We start from the raw sequence: 25918 nt of genomic DNA, 5'->3' as shown, positions 1-25918 counted from the left end.
TTTTGCTCCATGTTTGAAGTGTTTTGTAACAGCCTTTTGCAAACAAAATGTGTCATTTTGGCCAGAGTGCTTTTGTTCAGACACGGGTGTTAACTATTTTGAGAACGTGATGTCAGAGTTGACACAGGCATCAAAACGATCGAGAAAACTGTAACTGCACGGCTTTCCGACTTTATAGGCTAAGGCTAGGTTAAGACACCGCTGTCACGCTATCCGGAGTAAAAGTTTGCAGTTTCACTTTCACTACTGTTGGTGAAGGAAGTGTCACAAAATCTTGCAGCCGCCGTAAGTTATTCGATTACGTTGTTTTTCGTGGACTTTCATACGTTTAATAATATTATTTAAGTCGTATGTTCGATTTCTATTGGTCATGTAGGCTATGTTGATAACTTCTTCCAGATATTAGGCTAATAATCCTCCTATTGTGTCAACACGCAGGCCGAGGCCTAGGGCTGTTAACGTTAGGCCTACAATTGAGACACTATAGGCTAATTGTGTTGGTACAGTAGGTCTATATATAATAGGCTACGTTTATTGAAATAATTTAGATAACTCACTAATCAGTCAATTGTTTATGGCTCCTTGTTAACTTATGGCTACAGTTTAGTTGTTGGCTAATGGAATTGAATTGTCGACGGTATAGCATTCGGTTCCTTGGTGTAAAACAGGCAAAACGTAGCCTATGTTATTCATAAAAGGCATGTCCAACAACATGATAGGCTACTGCGTATAAGTAATAAACAAAAGCACTGGCATAAATAAGTAACATAAATAACAGAACTGCCGGTTGCAGAAACAAATTGATAAAAACACAGCATCAGCTATATGGCTATTTTTACAAATCGCATGATCAACATGAACTTCTACAATATTTCAAAGGTTCTGTGCAGCTTAATTGTTTTTAAGTTGGCTAAGGAACGTGCACACAATCAACAATACATTATAAATAGTAATAGAATGGCAATAGCAAAAAAGTGAAGTGGATCTTCACATTACACTTTCTGGTATTTGTCAAGGTTGCAAAAGCAGAATTAAGATATGACAGATGAAAAAAGCAACAGCTTTTGATGGAGACCAATGAAAAAGTGAAGCATATCATTTGTTAAAAGAGAAACACTGCAATTTCTATAGATTTGTAAAAAATGATCAGAAATGACCATGCTCAGGCCACTAAATAGATTTGTAAAAATAAGCAACCATGCGCAGGCCACTTGTATAGATTTGTAAAAATGAACAACCATACATGCTACTTGTATATATTTGTAAAAATGAACAACCATACAGGCTTCTTGTATTTGTAAAAATGAACAGCCATACTCAGGCCACTTGTATAGACTTAAAAAAATGAACAACCATACATGCTACTTGTATATATTTGTAAAAATGAACAACCATACAGGCTTCTTGTATTTGTAAAAATGAACTGCCATACTCAGGCCACTTGTATAGACTTAAAAAAATGAACAACCATACATGCTACTTGTATATATTTGTAAAAATGAACAACCATACAGGCTTCTTGTATTTGTAAAAATTAACTGCCATACTCAGGCCACTGGTAAGCAGTAAGCCCCATTACCAGGAGCAGAAGGCCACCCCCACCCTGCGCAAGATGAGCCACCTGCAGGCCGTGGCCGAGCACCAAGCCGGCTCCCTGGCATCGTACGAGCACCTGCTGCAGGGCCAGGACGTCTACCGCGGGCAGATCCCCCTGACCTTCGACCCTGCCCCCCTGCCCCATGGCATCCACCTCGATCCCGGTACAACCTGAGATGGTGCTTCTGTGTTGGGAGCTCTCTTGCCTTTCTATCATATATGATCTCGGGTTTTCTACCCTCTTCTGTTCTATTGCCCTTTCTCCCTCTCTTTGTTTGGCCATATCCTTTCTTGCATCCTTTATTGGTCATCTTTGATTCTTCTATTCACATTGTAATTTATTTTCATTGATGCAAAGGGCGTATAATACCTTGAAAAGCTTTTTTCCTTAATTTCCTGCTCATCCGGCTCATTGGTCTAATAATGAGTCTTATAAGAATTTGTGTCAGTCAACAAAATTCTCTCATCAGCATTCATTGTGGAGTAGTTCATTGGGCCATATTCTAACACTATTATACTTTTGTGTCTATGCACAGCTGCTGCTGCCTACTCCCTGCCCTGGCACTTGACCTCGGGACTGAGCTACCCGCACCCCTACCCACCTTTCCCGATCCGTAGGTACCCAGAGACGGCAGCCCTGGAATACCGCCCCACGCTCTTCACCGACTCCATCACCTCGCAGCAGATGCACCAATGGCCAACTATGGCTGCCCAGATGCCGGACCTGCGCACACTCTCCCCCAGAGACCAGCCCATGCTTTACTCTTCTACACCACAGGGTGAGATACACACACACACACACACACACACACACACACACACACACACACACACACACACACACACACACACTCTCAGATACTTACCACACCAAGTCAGGCATCATCACATTACAGATACTCAGGCATGATTTGTATGAATTGCAATGGACAAAGAGATCAATGTGTGGTCATCAACACACTCACACTAGCTCTAAGAAGATGTCCTGCATATTGCTGCTATCAAGTTGCATATAGCCTGCATATTGTTACTATCCATAACTTAATCATGTAACATTATTCAGCCTATAAAAAATAATTTTGACAGCATGTTCATTTAATTGATTCTCTATATCACTCATATAGACTTTAAACAAGTAACACTAAACACTAACTTCACCTCTCATCCCTGTTATTGAAAACACTAAATGGAACAAATGTTTCGTAGGAACTGAGGTTCACAAAGGTTTTGCTCTCTCAACCATCGGCCAACCGGTCGTTGGCGCTGAACCGTGTCATAGCTCATTACCATAAAGTTGACTAAGCTTCAAGTTTCTGTTTGACGCTCTCTCCCCTCAAAACATGACACCGATGGCTTTGCAGCTTCTCGCCGCCAAGAGACGCTGGCTCTCATAGAAAATGAATGAATTCCATTAATTTTGCAGCTCAAGTCGGTGTGTATGTATAGTAAGCGAGGTCCAGTTGTGAGGCGACTTCCTCTAATAGAGGTAACAGAAAGTGGTCTTATCTATCAGCAGCTTTCTAGTCAGCCTTGCCACATGAGGTCCACACCGCAGCTGAATAAGTCACCTCACTTGTAACATGAATCAGTGTAAACGCCCTGCTGTGTCAACTGGCCATATCATGGACTTGTCCATCTGTGTTGCTCTCTGCCTCTGAGATAGTCAGGCTGGCCACACTGATGATGGAATCTCTACTGTAAATCTCTGCCTAGGTTGTAGGACACAGCTGTGACCTGGTGTTCATCAAAACACATGCATTTTCTATGACACACAGCATAAGCAGTAGTATTTCCACATGGCAACTGCAGGTATCCAATAACCTTTCAGAAAGTATGTATTTGAGAGCCACCAAATAGTTCTGTTAACTGTTGTGGGATACCCAAAGAGTCCATTTGTGATGAGTTGGTAGTGAGACTGTTGTCACTCCCCGATGTGAGTCGCGCATGCATCACTTTGCTACTTTGCGACTACCAGTGTTGTTAGCCACAGAATAATGACACAGCCTACATAGCAGTAATGTATTATTTAGCGTAAGTGTCACAAGGTCGGTTTGTTCGCCACTCACGGGCCTCGAACCCGCCACCTTGACACACACACACCGGCATGGGAGACGAACGCTCTAACCACTGAGCTAAAAGCCCAGGCTTCCAACTCAGTGGTTAGAAGCGTTCTTAAGGTTAGGGCTGTGAGGATTTACACGGGCAACTAGCACGCTAGCTCAGGCCTAGTCCACACGTACCAAACCAATCTTTTTTTCCTCCGTCTTCCCTGAAACCTTTATTTGGCTAACGCAGGTACAAATAATCTCCTTTACTTTCTTTGGTAGTCCGTGATTCACATTAGTTTTGGCCATCACCGCAATTGCATAGGCTACTAAACGCTAGGCCTACCGAAGTTCTAGGCTATTCTGTCGCCACATTTATAATATTGCTATAATCGCCTTAGTTAGGAACAGTCAATACTTTTGCCCACATCAAATCGCGCATTCGCATTTAGTGCGCTACCATCAGCTTAACATGAGTTCTAAGCGTCTTTGTATGCTCATATCTGACTTCACTAGACTGTGAATGCATGTATTTATGTTGTAAGACATGTAAAATAAATGATTGACACCGGCACTACGCACAAATTAATTTAAACTTACACCGTACTTCCCTAATAACTTCTGACTAGTTCTCTCGCGTCACTGACAGTAGCTAGAATGCATCAAAAAAACACTGGGAAAATCACTGTTCAGTCCACCAAGTCATAAGCTATTGGCGCTGCGCAGCACCAGTTGTGATATTTATCCTACTGAGTGTAATCGTAGGTAATGTCATGTATGAAAACTAGTATTGTTAGGCAATAAGTGTCAAGTCCAGGGTAGCTGAGGTGTGGCGATGACATCATCAATAGGCAAGTATGCAGTTTCGCCGTCCAAACGAACTCACAAGGGCTACGGTTTCAGATTTCTCCACCCTGGGACCAGGTTTCAAAAAAGTGCGGTTTCGGGCAGTGCGTTTACAGGATTCGTTTGGACGATCGGTCAAGACGAAGCAAAACCGGTGCGTTTTACCCAAAAAGCGTCTCCGTGTGGACGGGGCCTCAGTCTGCCTCCGTTACACTCACCTCCCTAAATCCTCACTCCCATCCGGGTCACGTCACCAATGTCACAAGGTCGGCTCTGTGTGTTGTGTTGTCTAGGGGTCAGGAACATGAACAAAAGCTTTGCAGTGTGTAGCATGGCAGAGTGGCAAACCCTACTGCCTACTTACTGTATCAGCACAGATATGTCACTCATCAGCCAGTCACCATTGTCACTGAAAGCAACCTCATGCATGAGAAATTATGTCAACCATAGCAATGGAGCTCTTATCTTTTTTTTGGTACTCAATACAGATATACATACTGGGCGGAGGGGGAGCTCTTTTCTTCTCTTAGGAGTTGTCATTATTCTTTACTAAAATTTGGTCTCAGCATCTTTCTGTATAGGTTGTAATGGAAAGCTCTTAGTTTATAATGTTTAGTGTGATTTGGGAGTAGGCTACTCTTAGTGGTAAGATAAAAGGCTTTCTGAATATGGGCCCTGAACGGTCTGTGTAACGATTATCAGTTCAGTTTTCTATTTAAAAATGAAAAATTGGATTCATTCTTAAATCATGTTTTTTGCTCGTCAAATGCACTATTAAGATATTGTTTCCTGATATCCTAATTGAGATTTTCTTGTTTTCCTGATGTTATTATTGTTTAACGTTGGACACAACAATGGATAATTGATAATTGAAAAATCAGATTTTTTTTTTTCTATTTGTGCTTGAGCCTCCCTGAGAGGGGCCGGGTCTAGCGTCCGACTGAAGTTAAAGCTGATAGGCTAATGAGGAATGAGGGCCGAGGACCCCCCCCCCCCACACACACACATACATAGACACACACACACACGCATATGCACACACACACACAGATACGCATGCACAGACTCACTCGCACGTACACACGCACACACGCACACACACACGCATGCAAAAACACACTCTCTCACACCCCATTAGCCCTACACACACACTCACAAGCGAACATACACACACATACACACACACACAGACATTTAAAACACACAAACAGGCATAAAGGCAAGCAGAGACACACACATGCACACACACACACACACACACGCACACACACGCACACACAGACATTTACAACACACAAACACAGACATAAAGGCAAGTAGACACACACACATGCACATACACACACACACGCACGCACACGCAGACATTTACAACACACAAACACATACATAAAGGCAAGTAGACACACACACATGCACACACACACACACACACACACACATTCTGTTATGCACATAAAACAACTGTTATCAGATTTCTATTTCTCTCATACTCATAAAATACACAACACACACCACATCCCTAAAACACACACACACACACACACCTCAAAATATGCGCACAAGCCCAGAGTAAAGTTGATAGATAATAATTCTAAGACAGCAAAGCATAGTGAGAATGTGCAGTGTTTTCACAGAATGACATACTCTCCGTTTCCAGGTGGAGTTCCACATATTTCTGACATGAAGATTGTGCTGCTGGGAGGCAGAATGGAGGGGAAGAGTTCATCAGGAAACACCATCCTGGGCAGAGAGGAGTTTGGTGCCTCAGGAAGAACAGCTGAGTGTGTGAAGAGAGAAGGAGAAACAGCAGGAAGACACATCACTGTAGTGGAGGCACCAGGATGGTGGAAGAGCTACACTGTAGAGCTAACTCCTGAACGTGATAAACGAGAGATTGTCCTCAGTGTGTCTCTGTGTCCTCCAGGACCCCATGCTCTACTCCTGCTCATTAGAGTGGATGAGTCCTTCACAGAGACAGACAGAAGAGCAGTGCAGGAACACATGGAGCTGCTGGGTGAGAGAGTCTGGAGTCACACTATAGTGCTGTTCACCAGAGGGGACTGGCTGGGAGACACAACCATTGAGCAGCACACTGAGAGTGGAGGAGAGGCTCTGCAGTGGGTTGTAGAGAAATGTGGGAACAGGTATCATGTTGTAGACAATATGAGGAGTGATGGTGGCCAGGTGACAGAGCTGCTGGAGAAGATAGAAGAGATGGTGGCAAGAAATAGAGGCCATCAGTTTGACTTTGATGCAGAAATATGTAAAGCACTGCAAGAGAAGAAGAGGGAAGAAGAGAGAAGAGCAGAGGAGAGGAAGATGAAGGTGCAGAAGCAGAGACAGACTCTCAGATCAGCAGCAGGTGAGAGATGTTTTCAGCTCTCAAACCTACACATGAGACATTTAAATCTATATATCACAACTCATGTTTACTTCAGTCATTATCTCTTTGTGTTATACTCTATATATATGGTACAGTATATTCTTCTGTAACACACACACACACACACACACACACACACACACACACACACACACACACACACACACACACACACACACACACACACACATGCACACACCTGTTCTGTTATGCACAAAAAACCTAAAACACACACACGCACATGCACACATTCTGTTATGCACAAAAAACAATTGTTATCAGATTTCTATTTCTCTCATACTCACAACATACACAACATACACAACACACACACACACACACACACACACACACAGACACACACACACACACACAGCTGAAAATATGCACACAAGCCCAGAGTAAAGTCGATAGATAATAATTCTATGACAGCAAAGCTTAGTGAGAATGTTCAGTGTTTTCACAGAATGACATACTCTCCGTTTCCAGGTGGAGTTCCACATATTTCTGACATGAAGATTGTGCTGCTGGGAGGCAGAATGGAGGGGAAGAGTTCATCAGGAAACACCATCCTGGGCAGAGAGGAGTTTGGTGCCTCAGGAAGAACAGCTGAGTGTGTGAAGAGAGAAGGAGAAACAGCAGGAAGACACATCACTGTAGTGGAGGCACCAGGATGGTGGATGAACTACACTGTAGAGCAAACTCCTGAACGTGATAAACGAGAGATTGTCCTCAGTGTGTCTCTGTGTCCTCCAGGACCCCATGCTCTACTCCTGCTCATTAGAGTGGATGAGTCCTTCACAGAGACAGACAGAAGAGCAGTGCAGGAACACATGGAGCTGCTGGGTGAGAGAGTCTGGAGTCACACTATAGTGCTGTTCACATGGGGGGACATGCTGGGAGACACAACCATTGAGCAGCACACTGAGAGTGAAGGAGAGGCTCTGCAGTGGGTTGTAGAGAAATGTGGGAACAGGTATCATGTTGTAGACAATAAGAAGAGTGATGGTGGCCAGGTGACAGAGCTGCTGGAGAAGATAGAAGAGATGGTGGCAGGAAATAGAGGCCTTCAGTTTGACTTTGACAGAAACATTTCTAAGAAACTACAAGAAAACAAGAGGGAAGAAAACAGGAGAGCAGAGGAGAGGAAGATGAAGGTGCAGAAGCAGAGACAGACTCTCAGATCACCAGCAGGTGAGAGACGTTTTCAGCCCTCAAACCTTCACATGAGACATTTAAATGTATATATCACAACTCATGTTTACTTCATTCATTATCTCTTTGTGTTATACTCTATATATATAGTACAGTATATTCCTCTGTAACACACACACACACACACACACACACACACACACACACACACACACACACACACACACACACACATTCTGTTATGCACAAAAAATAACTGTTATCAGATTTCTATTTCTCTCATACTCACAAAATACACAACACATACACATACACACACTCACACACACACACACACACACACACACACACACACACACACACACACACACACACACATACACACACACATTCTGTTATGCACAAAAAAGAACTGTTATCAGATTTATATTTCTCTCATACTCACAAAATACACAACACACACCCCTAATATGCAAAACACAAACACACACACACACACACATTCTGTTATGCACAAAAAAGAACTGTTATCAGATTTCTATTTCTCTCATACTCACAAAATACACAACACACACACACACACACACACACACACACATTCTGTTCTGCACAAAAAACAACTGTTATCAGATTTCTATTTCTCTCATACTCACAAAATACACAACACACACCCCTAATATGCACAACACACACACACACACACAGCTGAAAATATGCATACAAGCCCAGAGTAAAGTCGATAGATAATAATTCTATGACAGCAAAGCATAGTGAGAATGTTCAGTGTTTTCACAGAATGACATACTCGCTGTTTCCAGGTGGAGTTCCACATATTTCTGACATGAAGATTGTGCTGCTGGGATACAGTGATGCTGGGAAGAGTTCATCAGGAAACACTATCCTGGGCAGAGAGGAGTTTGGTGCCTCAGGAAGAACAGCTGAGTGTGTGAAGAGAGAAGGAGAAACAGCAGGAAGACACATCACTGTAGTGGAGGCACCAGGATGGTGGATGAACTACACTGTAGAGCAAACTCCTGAACGTGATAAACGAGAGATTGTCCTCAGTGTGTCTCTGTGTCCTCCAGGACCCCATGCTCTACTCCTGCTCATTAGAGTGGATGAGTCCTTCACAGAAACACTCAGAAGAGGAGTGCAGGAACACATGGAGCTGCTGGGTGAGAGAGTCTGGAGTCACACTATAGTGCTGTTCACATGGGGGGACTGTCTGGGAGACACAACCATTGAGCAGCACATTGAGAGTGGAGGAGAGGCTCTGCAGTGGGTTGTAGAGAAATGTGGGAACAGGTATCATGTTGTAGACAATGAAAAGAGTGATGGTGGCCAGGTGACAGAGCTGCTGGAGAAGATAGAAGAGATGGTGGCAGGAAACAATGGAGACTGGAAACTGGAGCATCCCCCTTTTTGTGAGTAATGTTTTCCACATTTCTCATTCAGCCCATCACCCCATTACCATAGGAAAATGGTAACGTGTGTGATTCCACGTTTTATTGTTTACGGTCCTAGAACTGATTTGTTTTATTGATTTTTATTATTTATTTATTTATATTTATTTATTTATGAAGGCCTGTTTATGACTCCTATGTTTGTGTGTGGCTATTTTGTTTTGAATGCAGGGGTTTTTCTTCCCAAAAAAGACATTAATAAAAATAGAACCTCTGGCTTTAAGGCACTTCTGGGAAATCTAGCTGATCTACCCCAGTGTTGGGTAACTGGTATAACCCACTTCCAGTCCCAGTGAATAATGCTAAGCTTGGCTAAGTGTTTTGAACTGGGTTATTGCATGCACAGGGAAAAGAAGGTTATGTGTCTGTTTTTATCTACAGTAACTCTGCAGTAGACGGCAAATAGTCAAATTTCTCCACGTTGGCGAGTTAGTTTAATTGATTTTAAGATAGGGATTAAGATAATACAGTATAAAGGATATTGATGACATGATGTTGTATTTTTTTTTCTTCTTACAATTGCTAACAAGCATTTACCCATACTTACAATACTTTTTCTATTTGCATAACTAAATAACAGGATAACTGACAGGGCACACAGGTGTGCTCACCTTTATTGTGTAATATGCAATTGTAAGTATGGTACATCATGATAGATGAACTGTATAATCTTTATGTTTTTGTGTACCCTCTTTTATATAGCAATAGGAGACAATGCAGTGACTACAAATGAGTTTCCTATACCTTGGTAAGAGTATACTTTATGTGTTTATTCATTCAATAGGCCTAGAAATGGGTCTACCGTCCCATTTAAAGATAATACATGCAATGTTGGTAGTAATCACAGTTTAATACAAAATTAGACATAAACTATGGTTCTTATGCATGTCAATGAACTGTCACTTTTTTACAACCAAATATTCCTATACATTCAGCAAGTGTTGCATTAGCCTAGCTAAACTAGCTGTGTAGATATCTCCATGTCTGGGAAATGCTTCTTTTTACTCTCAATTTCATTCCTAACTGTCGTATGATTTGGAAAATAAATATGCCCTTTCACGTTCTGTTAATGGCATTTGAACAATGGCTTTGAAACAGAAGCAACTACAGAGTAAAAATATGTATATACTGTACATTGACTGTCCAGTCCAGATTATTATACAGATGAATGGCAAGGTACTAATGATAGATCTCTGTGCTCTGTAATCCCCATATGGGATCAGACCATCAGACCAATTGCAGAGTCATCACGATTATCATGATGTATGATATGGCACAGCCTTAAGGCTGATTTATGCTTCTGCGCTGAATCAACGGCGTACTCTGCGTCTCTGTGTCGCCCCCTGAGATTGGTCGACTTGCCCCGTGTGTTGATAGCCGACTGTTTCAAGAAGCCTGTGGGGAGTAGCAACATGCTAGTTCACTGACATAATCAAATAAACTCAGACATATTTTGGTTACAATGACGGGGTTGTAGAGTCTCTATTTGTCAGTAACGTTTTGAAATTAGCACTTCACCAGCCAGCAGTACTTTGTGGGCAGTTGTGGAAAAGTTCCCTTGCTAACATAACAAACTGGCTGGCAGAAACCTCGCAACCTTAGACTTATTTTCTGGATACAATAACTAGATGATTAGAATGTATTGTAAATCTAAGCAAGAAAAGGCCAAACAAATAACATTAATATTTCAGCATGGCAGTCTATGGAGTTTGCAATTCTGACTACCGTTCCCGGTGGTAAGCAGCGCAGACACAGGAGACGCAGAATTTCGAAAGGGTCACGCCGGCGCCGAGACAATGACATAGCCATTGCGTGGAGTCGACACAGAAGCATCAATCAGCCTTTATGTGTAACAAGGGTATACAGGTAATACAAATTATACTCTGCTTACTCTCTACAGTGACCTGACAAAGGTGACAAAGGACCTTTTCAGGTGCTCCGTGTGTACAGACATGCTGAAGGACCCAGTCTCCATCCCCTGTGGACACAGTTACTGCAGGCAGTGCATCACCTCATACTGGGCCCTGCCTAACCATGCAGGACACTACGCCTGTCCCCAGTGCTCACAGACATACAGCAACTGTCCTGCACTAAACACAAACTCCATCTTAGCAAAGGTGGTCCAGAACCTCCAGCAGTTCAGTCCTATTCCTCCTGCTCACTGCTATGCTGGTCCTGGAGATGTGGCCTGTGATTTCTGCACTGGGAGGAAACTCAAAGCGGTGAAGTCCTGTCTGACCTGCACTGCCTCCTATTGTGAGTCTCACATCAGGCAGCACTACACAGTTGCAGCACTGCAGAAACACACACTGGAGGAGCCCCAAGTCCAGGAACAAAAGCTCAGTCAGCAGCACAACATCAAAATTGAAGACTTGAAATGTATTGAGGGTGAAGATTTCCTAAAATGGGTAAGGCATAGCCGTTACTGAAAGAGCTGTCATTATTGTTATGTGTGCTCATATTGAAACTACCGGTCAGTCTTACAGTTAATTTCAGACTGATAAGAAACTTCTTATATGGTGACACATATATTAGTCTGTAACAACATCACAACTTAAACAATATTATGAATAAAAAAGTGTTGGACAATTTGTGCAGTGTTTTTTTTTTCAGAAATGCATTTAACTGGAGGTCTGAATGGCAAATTACTTTTCCCATCATGATGAATTTTAGCATTTCACAATCTGGAGGCCATTGATATGTTGTTCACACTAAAGTCTCTCAACTGTTTCCATCTGTCCTCCATAATGCAGCATGAACAGCAGTCCACTGGACAGTCTCCAGATGCAGATCTAGGGATCCAACAAGGGACACTGGACCAAAGGTAGCTGCTCCAAAATCTCTCGTATATCACAACCTTATGACAAACCTGTCCATCTCAAGCCAACCGGAGATATTCAATGAGAGTTTAAATTTGATTTAATATAATTCCCTAGAATTTAAATAATAATAAATGACAGTTTACTTCATGTTAACAGTTTTATAACTGCTAAAGGCATACTGTATGCATCTGTAAAAACTAAAATACACTGTATTTCAGACGCAAGATGAAGAGAGAGGCATTGCCAGTTCAGACCATTCCAGAGAAAAGGTACTTAATAATTAATGTTAAAAATATTGTTTGTGTCAAAAATACCCTCATTGAAGACACGGACTGTGCCTGCCTCATATTTGCAATGCATTTGTTAATATGTATAGATTTATAATTTTAAATTTTTTTACAATTTCAGAGTGAAGCTAAAGAGGTCAGACTCACCTGCACTCAGCTGTGTGTCTTTAAAGTCAATGGATCCACCTGAAAACTTCAGAGGAGAATTTACACCTGACTCAAGGTGAGTTATGAATTCTCCACTTAACCAAGAGGCTGCTCACACTTACCCTCAGCATCAGTTACACATCTGGCACCTCAACATCTGAAATACACTTGCTATCTTGCTATCTCGCTACCCTCAATCTTGGTATAACCAATAACTTGTTCCTTATTTCTTCAGTTGGAGTAACATGAAAATGTTTTTGTTATCTTTCAATATGTAGATATCAGTACCCACAGTATAGTGTTGCCATTGTTAAAACTATTGTGATTATAGGCAGTATACCTGCAGAGTTAGGGTGTGGGTCTCATTCCCATTAAGACCTGAATCCTCCCCTCTGAGAGAAATAAAACAATTATGTCTTCTAGTACTGGATATTAAGATTATCCCATAAATAGCTTCACTCCCATATTTTGCATCCTAGTGAACTTTGTCTCGTACAAAATGAATTGTGTACTATCATCAAATTTAATGCTCCTCCTGCCAAGACACTTATTTTCCTCTGGCTTTAATTCTGTACTTTTTACTTCTTCAGGATGCATTTTCATATTTTGTCACAAACTGTCCCGAAGTAAAATAAAACACATAGTTCATGCATTTTAAATATTCAATATGTTGTGATATCAGATTGAAAGTGGAAAGAACAGACTCACCTGCACCCAGCTGTGTGTCACTGAAGTCAATAGACCTGCCACAAAATTTCAGTGGAGAATTGACTCTGCGTGATTCAGGGTGAGTTCAATGATGGTTTTATTGAGAAAAGAAAATGATAGATGATGGATGACAGTGTTGGGTATGAATTCGAAATGAGTGTACGGATACTTGCAGCCCAAAGGAATTGTAGTTTCTGTATTCCACAGACATTTGTGTTACACCTGGTCCTGATTCTTTTTTGTGTAAATGATTGAATTTCAGGTATAATATGTAATATTCAGATAATGATTTTTATACATAATAGTTTTAAAAATGTCATGATTTCAGAGTGAAGCTGAAGAGGTCCGACTCACATGCACCCAGCTGTGTGTCTTTAAAGTCAATGGATCCACCTGGAAACTTCAGAGGAGAATTTACACCTGACTCAAGGTAAGTTATGAACTCTCCACTTAACCAAGAGGCTGTTCATACTTCAGCATCAGTTACACTTCTGGCACCTCAACATCTAAAATACACTTGCTATCTCACTCCCTCAAACTTGGTATAACCAATAACTTCTTCCTCATTTCTTCATTTGGAGTAACATGAAAATGTTTATTTGATCTTTCAATATGTAGATATCAGTACCCACAGTATAGTGTTGCCATTGTTAAAACTATTGTGCCTATGATTATAGGCAGTATACCTGCAGAGATAGGGTGTGGGTCTCATTCCCATTAAGACCTGAACCCTCCCCTCTGAAGAAATAGACACATTATGTCTTCAAAGTGCTGGATATTAAGATCACCCTGCAAATAGCTTTACTCCCATATTTTGCACCCTACAAAATTAATTCTGTACTATCATTGAATTCGATGTTTCTCCTGCCAAGACACTTATTTTCTTCTGGCTTTAATTCTGTACTTTTCATTTCTTCAGGATGCAATTTCATATTTTGACACAAACTGTCCCGAAGTAAAATAAAACACATAGTTGTTGCATTTTAAATGTTCAATATGTTGTGATATCAGATTGAAAGTGGAAAGAACAGACTCACCTGCACCCAGCTGTGTGTCCCTGAAGTCAATAGACCTGCCACAAAATTTCAGTGGAGAATTGACTCCACGTGTTTCAGGGTGAGTTCAATGATGGTATTATTGAGAAAAGAAAATGATAGATGATGGATGAATATGTTAAGTATGAATTCGAAATGAGTGTATAGATACTTGCAGCCCAAAGGAATGGTAGTTTCTGTATTCCACAGGCCTATGTGTTATACCTGGTCCTGGTTTTTTATTGTTTAAACAATTCAGGTAATAATATGCAATATTTCAGATAATAATTTTTATACATAATAGTTTTCAAAATGTTATGATTTCAGAGTGAAGCTGAAGAGGTCCGACTCACCTGCACCCAGCCGTGTGTCTTTAAAGTCAATGGATCCACCTGAAAACTTCAGAGGAGAATTTACACCTGACTCAAGGTGAGTTATGAATTCTCCACTTAACCAAGAGGCTGCTCACACTTACCCTCAGCATCAGTTACACATCTGGCACCTCAACATCTGAAATACACTTGCTATCTTGCTATCTCGCTACCCTCAATCTTGGTATAACCAATAACTTGTTCCTTATTTCTTCAGTTGGAGTAACATGAAAATGTTTTTGTTATCTTTCAATATGTAGATATCAGTACCCACAGTATAGTGTTGCCATTGTTAAAACTATTGTGCCAATGATTATAGGCAGTATACCTGCAGAGTTAGGGTGTGGGTCTCATTCCCATTAAGACCTGAATCCTCCCCTCTGAGAGAAATAAAACAATTATGTCTTCAAAGTACTGGATATTAAGATTATCCCATAAATAGCTTCACTCCCATATTTTGCATCCTAGTGAACTTTGTCTCGTACAAAATGAATTGTGTACTATCATCAATTTTAATGCTCCTCCTGCCAAGACTCTTATTTTCCTCTGGCTTTAATTCTATACTTTTTACTTCTTCAGGATGCATTTTCATATTTTGTCACAAACTGTCCCGAAGTAAAATAAAACACATAGTTCATGCATTTTAAATATTCAATATGTTGTGATATCAGATTGAAAGTGGAAAGAACAGACTCACCTGCACCCAGCTGTGTGTCCCTGAAGTCAATAGAGCTGCCACAAAATTTCAGTGGAGAATTGACTCCACGTGATTCAGGGTGAGTTCAAAGATGGTTTTATTGAGAAAAGAAAATGATAGGTGATGGATGACAGTGTTGGGTATGAATTCCAAATGAGTGTACGGATATTTGCAGCCCAAAGGAATGGTAGTTTCTGTATTTCACAGGCATTTGTGTTACACCTGGTCCTGATTCTTTATTGTGTAAACGATTCAGGTAATAATATGTAATATTTCAGATAATGATTTTTATACATAATAGTTGAAAAAAATGTTATGATTTCAGAGTGAAGCTGGAGAAGTCAGACTCACCTGCACTCAGTTGTGTGTCTCTGAAGTCAATGGATCCACCTGAAAACTTCAGAGGAAAATTTTCACCGGACTCAAGGTGAGTTATGAATTCTCCACTTAACCAAGAGGCGGCTCACACTTAACTTCAGCATCAGTTCTGGCACCTCAACATCTGAAATACACTTGCTATCTCACTTAGACCCTCAATATTGGTACAACCAACAACGTATTCCTTATTTCTTCATTTGGAGTAACATGAAAGTGTTAGAAAGTATTAGCTTCACCATTGTTAAAACTATTACGCTTATGATTATAGGCGTGTGGGTCTCATTCCCATTTGGACCTGAATCCTCCCCTCTGAGAAAATAAAACAATTATGTCTTCAAAGTGCTGGATATTAAAGGTTGTATCAGCGATGGCAGGGTAACGTCACTTCTGTTGACGTTCAAACAAAACATAGAGCTAGCTCGCTACTCCCTCCCCCTCCCTCCCGTGCAATTGAAGCTCTCCTGAACGCGCATCTCGTCGGTTATTGGTTGGAACACTTCATTTTGCCTTTGAGTACTTGGCAAGACTTGTTGTTAGCAATTGTTTTTGTGTGCAGATCTCAGAGCCTAGGCTGCCTATAGAGACACGTTTTTTAGTGGGGGGCCTTAAGCACATTTTCGCGCAAATTCATCTAAATGCGCCAAATTTGGCACATATGTAGCTTGGGTCATACTGAAATTTTTAGTTAGAGCCCCGGAGTCAGCGGCCTTTGGGGCCAAGATGGCGGCCAAATCCAATATGGCCGCTGCGCGAAAAGGGTTCCGGCTATAACTTTTGAACTACATGAGTTACAAATACAAACTTGATATCTTTTTCAGCTTAATTGATCATGGGGAATACATAGGAATGTTGATATTTATGACCCGGTGCATCTGGACCCCTTATTCCTCCAATTCTAATATGTCCGCTGTCCACAAAAGCAGTTTTGGCTGTAGTATGGGGCCTTACACCCCATTGTTTGTGCAAATTAATCTACAAGCACTAGATTTGGCACGGATGCAGCTGAGGGCATAATGAAATGATTTAGCCAGGCCGCCCGAGCCAATGGTTCCTGAGACCAACATGGCAGCCAAATCCAAAATGGTTGTCGCCTGAAAGGGATTCGGCTATAGCTTTGGAGCCAGATGAGATACAAATACAAACTTGATGTCTATTTGACCTTTTTTGATGATGGGAAACCCATAGGAATACTTACATTTATGATTGGGTATATCAGGACCCCCCAAATTCCCTAAATTCAATATGGCTGCTGTCCGAAAAAGGGTTTTGGCTTCAAATTTTGAACCAAATGCGCTACAAATGAGGATGTTGTGTCTATTTTTAGTTTATTGACCACAGGAAGTCCATTGGCATATTTATATATATGCTTGTGTAAGTCTGGCACCTGTATTCTTTTCAAGACTTTGGTTGAAAATCTTTTTTTACCACAACTTTGAAGGTTATTCTCAAGGTGGATTAATTTTCTTATAAAAGTGGAATGCTTCCAGTGTACCACAGGTGAATACATTTCGAAATGTAATCATATAAGAAAGAATAAGACATAATTATTATTGCAAGGCAATATTTATAGTATGTCAAATTGTTAAAAGAATAATATAGTCAATTTGTCCAAAACTCTTCAAAGGTTTGCTTAGCATATCAAAAAAACAGCAATAACATAAAAATAACAACAGTGAATTCTCATGGTCTCTCTCATGAATTTTTGCCTGAAGAAGACCCAGCAGGGTCGAAACGTTGCCTGTTGTGCATTAAATATATGGGAGTCAAAAGCAGTGTTGCGGACATTATATTTTTTCAATTGAGTACGTTTTAATTTGTCCTGCACCTGCGAGAAGGTGGGATGTGCACACAATAACTGTTTGCTCTCTCATGAATTATCATTCTCATGGTCTCTCTCACAATTGTAGTCATAAGAACAAAACACTTATAGAAAAAAGTACACCTGGTTAGGAAGGAAGTTGGTAGGAAAGGAAGTAGTTGGCTAAACACCTTTTGTTGGTCATCTTCTGAGACCACAGGTGACCACTACATGGACCCATTACAATTTGCATACCGTCCAGAGGTGGGTGTGGAGGATGCCTTAATCTACCTGCTTCATAGAACACACTCTCACCTTGACAGGGGCTGGCAGTATTGTGAGGATCATGTTCTTTGATTTCTCAAGTGCTTTTAACACCATACAGCCTATGCTGCTATGTGACAAGCTTTGAAGGATGCAAGTAGACACCTCCACAACTTCATGGATTACTGATTACCTGACTGACAGACCACAGGTTGTGAGAATGAAAGGGTGTGTGTCTGAACAGGTAGTCAGTCGCATAGGAGCACCACAAGGGACTGTGTTGTCTCCTTTTCTTTTCACACTGTACACCTCAGACTTCCAGTACAACTCTGAGTCATGTCACCTGCAGAAGTTCTCAGACAGTTCACAGACTGCAGTTGTGGGGTGTGTCAGTGATGGTGACGGAAGGAGACGGAATACTGGCAACTGGTGGACCACTTTGTGACATGGTGCAGAAACAACCACCTTGTCTTGAATGTGGCTAAGACAAGGGAAATGGTGGTGGACTTTGTAGGGCCAGGCCTGAGCTAAATACCATTTCAATACTGGGTGAGGAAGTTGTTAAGAACTGCAAATATGTGCGGGTTCTTATAGACAATAATCTGGATTGGAGGTACAACACTGAGGCTGTATACATAAGTGTATATATACACTCTTTTGATCCTGTGAGGGAAAGTTGACTCTGCATTTAACCCAATCTGTGAATTAGTGAAACACACTCAGCACAAAGTGAACACACAGTGAGGTGAAGCACAGAAGCGCAGGTGTCCCAACGCAGTGAGCTGCCTGCTACAGCAGCACTCGGGGAGCAGTGAGGGGTTAGGTGCCTTGCTCAAGGGCACTTCAGTTGTTCCTACTGGTCGGTGTTTGAACCGGCAACCCTCCGGTTACAAGTCTGAAGCGCTAACCAGTTGGCCACGGCTGCCCTAAAGAAGGGTCAGAGCAGACTCTATTTTTTGAGAAAGCTAAGGTAATTTAATGTGTGGTCATGGTAAAAAAAATTGTTTTCATCTGTAGCTTATTCGGTTCAAAAGTTGTAGTCAAAACCCTTTTTCGGACAGTCACCAGATTGCATTTGGTGACTTTGAGAGTCCACATATACCCAATCATAAATATATATTTTGTGTTTCCCATAGCCAGAAAAGGTGAAATATTTATTAATTTTACATTTGTATCTCATCTGGTTCAAAATATGCAGCCTACAGTAATCCCTTTTTCAGGTGGCGGCCATATTGGATTTGGCAGCCATCTTGGTCCCAGGGGCCACTGGCTCCGGCATCCTTGCTAAATCATTTCAGTATGCCCTCAGCTGCATCCATGCCAAATTTTGTGCTTGTAGATAAATTGGCGAAAACAATGGGGTGTAAGGCCATATTGGAATTGGAGGATTAAGGGGTCCAGATATACTGGGTCATAAATATAAACATTTATATGTGTTTCCCATGATCAATTAAGCTGAAAAAGACATCAAGTTTGTATTTGCAGCTCATGTGGTTCAAAAGTTATAGTCGGAACCCTTTTCGGGCAGCGGCCATATTGGATTTGGCTGCCATCTTGGCCCCAAAGATCGCTGGCTGCGGCACCCTAGCTAAATCATTTCAGTATGACCTGAGCTACATCTGTGCCAAATTTGGTGCTTGTAGATAAATTGGCGCAAACAATGGGGTATAACTACAGTCAAAACTGCTTTTTTGGACAGGGGCCATATTGGAATTGGAGGATTAAGCTGTCCAGATATACTGGGTCATAAATATAAACATTCCTATGTGTTTCCCATGATCAATTAAGTTGAAAAAGACATCAAGTTTGTAATAGTAGCTCGTGGTTAAAAGCTAGTCGGAACCCTTTTCGGGCAGCGGCCATATTGGATTGGCTGCCATCTTGGCTCCGAGGGTCTCTGGCTCCGGCGCCCTAGCTAAATCATTTCAGTATAACTTGAGCTACATCTGTGCCAAATTTGGCGCTTTTAGAAGAAATTGCGCGAAACGACCTATTTATGTGCTTAAGGCCCCCCACTATTTTTGATGGCCTGCATATTGGGCGGGCAGCTAGCGGATCGTTAGGAAAGATAAGATGAATGTGATCATTTATGTTTGGGCCTGCAATCGCTGATACAACCTTTAAGATTACCCCATAAATAGCTTCACTCACATATTTTGCATCCTAGTGAACTTTGTCTGGTACAAAATGAATTGTGTACTATCATCGAATTCAATGCTCCTCTTGCCTAGAAACTTAAATTCTCTTGCTTTAATTCTGTACTTTTTATTTCTTCTCGATGCAATTTCATATTTTGTCAGAAATTGTCCCGAAATAAAATAAAACACATAGTTTGTGCCACAAAATTTCAGAGGAGAATTAACTCCATGGGCCCTATCATGACATTCTAAAGTGCATCGTCAATCGTCAAAAGTCTATTCAAATTTAGTAGGATGTCCAGTTCACATTGGGAGGGTTTTCGTCCTCAAAAGTGGAGCGCATGGCGTAACAAGGTGTTCCTAGGTCTTTTAATCAGTCATATGGGTGTGTTTGGGGCGTAACATCATTTTAAACCAATGAGAATGACATCTGTCATTCCCTTTAACGGCGCAACGCGCGATATGTCAAATAAATGCATCTGTATTTTGGCATTCAACGGCGCATTTGAAGGAGGCTGCTTGCGAGACCGTATGGAATAGTCATTCTTAAACCATGCTTTACTAAAACTTAGCATAGCCTTCACGCATTTGCACTCGTCTATTATTTGAACTCATTGGCAAAGTGAAACTAACTTCACCAAGGAGTCAGTCAACGACAAGACAGTTATATGCAGTTACTTTTACTATTGACTGACAATGGGTTACCATCGAAAACATAGGCTGGAAAAAGCAACACTTACCCTAATGTTGCTCAAATGACTGAATAAAACAACATTTATCCTGCAGAGGAGTTGCTTATATCTCGTGACAGTGCGTCTTCAGCTGTGCTCCATACGTGTCTCTCGCCTCTCCCCTAATCACTTTTAACCGTCATTACCAATTTGCAAATGATGGTGAATAACTACTCATCATGAGATGTACAGTATTTCGTAATATCTTTATTCTAATTATGTTTCCCATTGTAATCGTGCAATTTGTAATGCTTTGCATGGACGTGCGCTGGTGTGCGTTCATGAATGATAGAAGGATGGTGCGTGCACCTGCCAATATGACTGTTGACATGCGCTCTTAAAATAGCATATGAACAACTCGCCATTGACTTCTGACCAGGTTTAGGTGGTGTATGATAGCGATTTTTAGAAAACGCGCCAGGGCCCGCCCTAGGTTGTTAATTGCCACACCCCTGGGCGCAATGCTTAAAAAATAAAGGTGCAAAATACCAAATTCAACTTTGCGCGACTGAAAAACGAACTGTACGCCATGCGCTGGTGCCCCAAAATATAGCCCCATGTGTTTCAAGGTGAGTTCAATGATGGTTTTATTGAGAAAGGAAAATTATAGATTATGGATGACAGTGTTGGCATGGCTTAATTAATTCGGTAATCGTATGTTTGTTGAACAATGCCGTCTCTTATGGGATACCCAGGGAAGCCTGACATACCCAAAATAACATGTCTTGAAGCCTGTGAAATTACAGTACACATAAAATTAAATCAATGAAAGTTTCAACTAATTCAATTCTAATTTTGAGGTTTACCACCCAATAATTAATGAGGATTGTGGTAAGAGGAAAGCTTTTCCATCATGCTGTAAGATTCTCGCCTACAGTAAGCTTGGATTTCTTGACATGGAGACGACATTCACCTAGACTCGTTCATCCTTATTTGAGGGACTTCAACCTGCCTCTATATTCTCACCAATCAGATTCAGTCTTACATGAGTAGCTGGATCTACACAACCTTTCAAAATACCAACAACACAATTACATTTATATAACACTTTTCAAGGCACCCAAAGTAGACTGCATTTCTAGCAAACTATTGTTTATAGATATATAACTTAGCCATTTTAACATGCTTTACCTGCTAGTTAGCTAGGCATATATCAACAGATCCTAAATGCCGTCCCAGATAGCAAACTGACTGCACTGGATCCACTGCGGAGTTATAACAGACTCCAGAATGAATGTGCAAAAGGGGTCCGGATCAGAACCCACCCATCTGCGATCCTCCTCTGTTGCGATTCGGCTCTGCTACACCCTGTCTGTATCCACACATAAAGCAGGAGATACGCCCAGGTCCGTTTCAGACCTATGAATGAGCCACGCATCCACCCCAGATCCAATTTACCTTATAAATATGAATACCTGTAATCACATTCAGTTCATTCAAGACAGTCAAGTTAGTCAATGATTAAGTTATTTAAGCCACCTTGTGATTCCACAGTTAAATTCTTTCATTGTGTAAAGCAGTAGAAGTAGGACAATTGTGTATGTAGTTACCCTTGACACTTTTATGCTGTGTATGGGAATTCATATACGGGCCGCTGCTGAATAGGGGAAACCCTCTGTTCTGACTGCAAAATATGAATTTTGGCAGAAATAACAGATTGAAAGTGAGAGGCTTTAATGTATTCACTGAATAAATATAGACAGTTCTATAAAACATTACTGTACTCTCTCTTACTTTCTCTCTGCAGTGAGTTCATAGCCAGTGTGTTGACAGAGGACCACTTCAGATGTTCAGTGTGTACTGAAGTGCTGAAGGACCCAGTCTCCATCCCCTGTGGACACAGTTACTGCAGGCAGTGCATCACCTTATACTGGGCCCAGCCTAACCATGCAGGACACTATGCCTGTCCCCAGTGCTACGGCTCCTGTCCTGCACTTTACACAAACTCAGCCTTAGCAATAGTGGTCCAGAAGCTTCAGCACTTCAGTCCTGTTCCTCCTGCTCAATGCTACGCTGGTCCTGGAGATGTGGCATGTGATTTCTGCGCTGGGAGGAAACTCAGAGCTGTGAAATCCTGTCTGACCTGCTCTGCCTCCTATTGTGAAACCCATATCCAAGACCACTACAAAGTTCCAGTTCTGCAGAGACATAAACTGATGGAAAGTGCACACCAAGAACAAAAATACCTGAATATTAATGTGTGATATTAATACTGAAGCGCTAAAACAGGTTTGATTTGTTGGGTTTTCTCTGTCTGTGTCTATGTGGGATTATTGTTATCAGTCCAAAGAAATAATATAATGAAAGTGTGGTGAAAGATAATTATTTTGATTGGGAAATCTAATGTATCTAATCTAATCTTTTGTTATTCTGTAATCAAAGTGTTACTGTTGAATGATACTCATTATGTAATATAAGAGAAAGAATGGCACCTTGAGGGACCCCCCCCCCCCCATTCTTGAGGAAATAGGTGATGTAATGATTATTCCATGATAACTGGTTGATATGAACAGAGATAAGGATATCACAAAGTCCCTTAGCCTTCCTCTCTTGCCTTATAGGCCATGTTTGTGATGTTATTCCCCCTGGGGTCAGGCCAGACACCCAGAGACTTTCTAATGAGGAGACAGCACTCAAAAAATCCTCCATAGAAATGCATGGGGTTAGTTTGTCTATGCATATCACACCCCTTCCGTGGCAAAACATTGACATGTGAGTACATTGAGCCAATTGTGCTGTGTTGTGAATACATTGAGCCAATAATGTGGTGTGTTGTGAAGACATTGTGCCAATCATGTGTTGTGATCTCACAGCTAGAGTATGGTGTCGTGAAGCCTTGTGCACGCGCATTTCTGCCGAAATAGATGCCCGATAAGTGCCAAAAAAGCGTTGCAACATGGCTGTCGAGTGGAGGGACTGGCCTAAAAGGACTTTGAGACACCCTACAGCAAAAAAATGTCTCACTAACTTGAAATTCCAACTTGAAATATGTTATGTACTTTACTTTTTAAACTTTTTTACAGTAACTACTGCCCTTTCATGCATTTATGTACTCTTTGCTCTTGTTTATGTAAAGCACATTGAATATACCGCTGTGTATGAAATGTGCTAAATAAAATTGGCTTGCCATTCGTGCTCATTATAGGATTTCAGCTGCTCAACAGTCTGAGGTCTTTTTAATATTTTTTTGCAAATATGTGCAGAATTCATTTTTTCATTGTTTTCTTGAAATATTTTTGGCTATATTTTCAGTCTAAAACGCATGGTCACTAGCGAATAGCTTAGGGGTTTGTCCAGTCCACATTGGGTGTGTTTTTTTCAAACGTTTTCAAAAGTCCGGCGCCTGGCGCAAAAAGGTGGATCTTAAGTTTCTTAATCAGACATGGGTGTGTTTTGGGCGTAACGTCCTTTAAACCGATGAGAGGGACATCTGTCATTCTCTTTAACAGCAAGCAGCGCAACTTAAAACAGCGCTTTGAATGCAAATGGAGCATTAAACTGTGCTCATAGACAATGGTTATCACGCACATACACACAATACACAAATACAAATAAGGGTGTCCTGTTTTCTCTTCTCCTCCATCTGATTACTGTCACTTCACACTGAAAAAGAGGGTGTGTCTGGACGCTGCTACGGGGAGGTTGAGTAGAGTAGGGGCGGTTATATAGCAGTCTCATATAAGAGCATCAGCAGGAAAGGAGGAGGGGTTGTGTGTGGGTTTGGATGGAATGATCAGTCCTGGAGTCTGGAACTCAACAGCTCTTGCTCCTCTCTCTGGCACAATAAGAAAGGGACTAAACTCCCTCTAGTGGCCAGTTCCAGAATAGGAGTGTATGTGGATCACAGGGCAGGAATTATGGCCTTCTACAGCATCTCTGACAATGACCCTCCTGCACAGAGTCCAGAACACATTCCCTCACACACTCTACCCTAGGTTTTGTTTGTGTACTGGATCATCAGTTAGGTTGTTGCGACTGACATAGCACACCTATACACACCACGAAACATGACATCTTTGCACCTATTATGACCAGGCGCACTGGACACAACATGAAATGACCAAAAATGTCATTTGTCTAGGGGTTTATTAAACAATAGCGTAAAAGACAAAAATAGGAGATAGATAGATAGCGTCTTTATTGTCCCATGGGGATAATCATTTCCACACATCTTCTTCCATCATGTTCCATAGCATAACAACACATATAACATGTAACACATATAACCCATCCACCTCCGTGACCTATCTCATCCACACAGCATATAAAAAACATGTAACACATACAGTATATCCCATCCACCCAGCATTACCCATCCCCATTCAGCACAAAGACACATCACATCTAAGACACCCACATAGACACATCCAGTGTGAAAACTACAAGCAACTGAGGTGGTGGTGACAGTATTACAACAACAAAGTAAGGAAAATGCTGCTGCAGCTGGAACCAAAGTCTCCCCCGCCCATTAAACATCTTGTCAAGCTGTTCCCTCTTCTCTGGACCTCAACAGCTATGACATCATCTGCACCTCTTTTTTGATCTACAGCAGGGGTTTTCAACCAGTGTTTCGCGGCCCACTTGGTCCGTGAGGACATTGCTGGTGGTCCCTGATCATGGATTCAGTAATGTAGTTGCAATGTGGGAATCAGTATTTTTATTCAGTGGTGGTCCTAGGGTTAGGTAATTAGTCAGAATGGTGGTCCCTGGCTCACAATCAGTTGAAAACTCCTGATCTACGGGATCTACAGCAGCACAATGACCCTCCTGCACAGAGTCCTGAATTGGAAAAATGTGTTTTGTCAAATGTGTTTTGATGTGAGTACATTAGTGTGTAACTGATTCAAACATAATCATATCATATGATGGATGTGCTTGTGACATTTTACAAAGAATTGTAGGCCTATAGTTTTGACTGGAGTGTTTTATTTTGCAAAATATCTTAGGGATTATGCTACTTGGGTGTGGTGTTGTGTTAATTGTGTTTTTTTAAAAATGGGCCCTGTTTTCAAAATTGTGCTTAAGCAATTGAAAAAAAAACTGTAATGCACA

The 25918-nt window shown here is 41.3% G+C and overlaps 1 protein-coding gene across 3 annotated transcripts; it reads left to right on the top strand.

Moving 5' to 3' along the window:
- Positions 1–231: 231 nt before the first annotated feature.
- LOC143106606 (uncharacterized) lies at positions 232–24013 on the top strand. Of its 3 annotated transcripts, XR_012983708.1 has the most exons (19): positions 232–285; positions 1552–1760; positions 2133–2375; positions 6148–6852; positions 7363–8067; positions 8847–9452; positions 10194–10239; positions 11392–11899; positions 12245–12315; positions 12532–12582; positions 12722–12823; positions 13430–13534; positions 13784–13885; positions 14467–14571; positions 14817–14918; positions 15532–15636; positions 15883–15984; positions 22614–23578; positions 23680–24013. XR_012983708.1 is itself a non-coding variant. In XM_076270964.1 (18 exons), the coding sequence occupies exons 2-18, from the start codon at positions 1613–1615 to the stop codon at positions 23068–23070; spliced, it is 4263 nt and encodes a 1420-aa protein (XP_076127079.1). In that variant the 5' UTR covers positions 232–285; positions 1552–1612; the 3' UTR covers positions 23071–24013. The 3 variants fall into 3 exon arrangements, 2 of the variants coding, with proteins under 2 accessions (XP_076127079.1, XP_076127080.1); XM_076270964.1 differs by having other exon boundaries at positions 22614–24013; XM_076270965.1 differs by lacking the exons at positions 15532–15636; positions 15883–15984 and having other exon boundaries at positions 22614–24013.
- Positions 24014–25918: the final 1905 nt, after the last annotated feature.

The sequence above is a fragment of the Alosa pseudoharengus genome, unplaced genomic scaffold, assembly GCF_046254945.1.
Source record: "Alosa pseudoharengus isolate Yale_2024_CS ecotype anadromous, Long Island Sound unplaced genomic scaffold, YU_APseudo_1.1 YU_APseudo_1.1_scf_6, whole genome shotgun sequence".
Taxonomy (NCBI): domain Eukaryota; kingdom Metazoa; phylum Chordata; class Actinopteri; order Clupeiformes; family Clupeidae; genus Alosa; species Alosa pseudoharengus.
Note: the sequence above shows the minus strand (reverse complement) of the source record. Positions and strands in the feature narration are given on the sequence as shown.

Bases quoted from the DNA above. Each gene is read 5' to 3' on its own strand.
- LOC143106606 (XM_076270964.1), top strand. From the start codon at position 1,613: ATGAGCCACCTGCAGGCCGTGGCCGAGCACCAAGCCGGCTCCCTGGCA. The intron at 8,068-8,846 runs GTGAGAGACGTT...CGCTGTTTCCAG, and splicing joins GACTCTCAGATCACCAGCAG to GTGGAGTTCCACATATTTCT. The intron at 14,572-14,816 runs GTGAGTTCAATG...TTATGATTTCAG, and splicing joins TTGACTCCACGTGTTTCAGG to AGTGAAGCTGAAGAGGTCCG.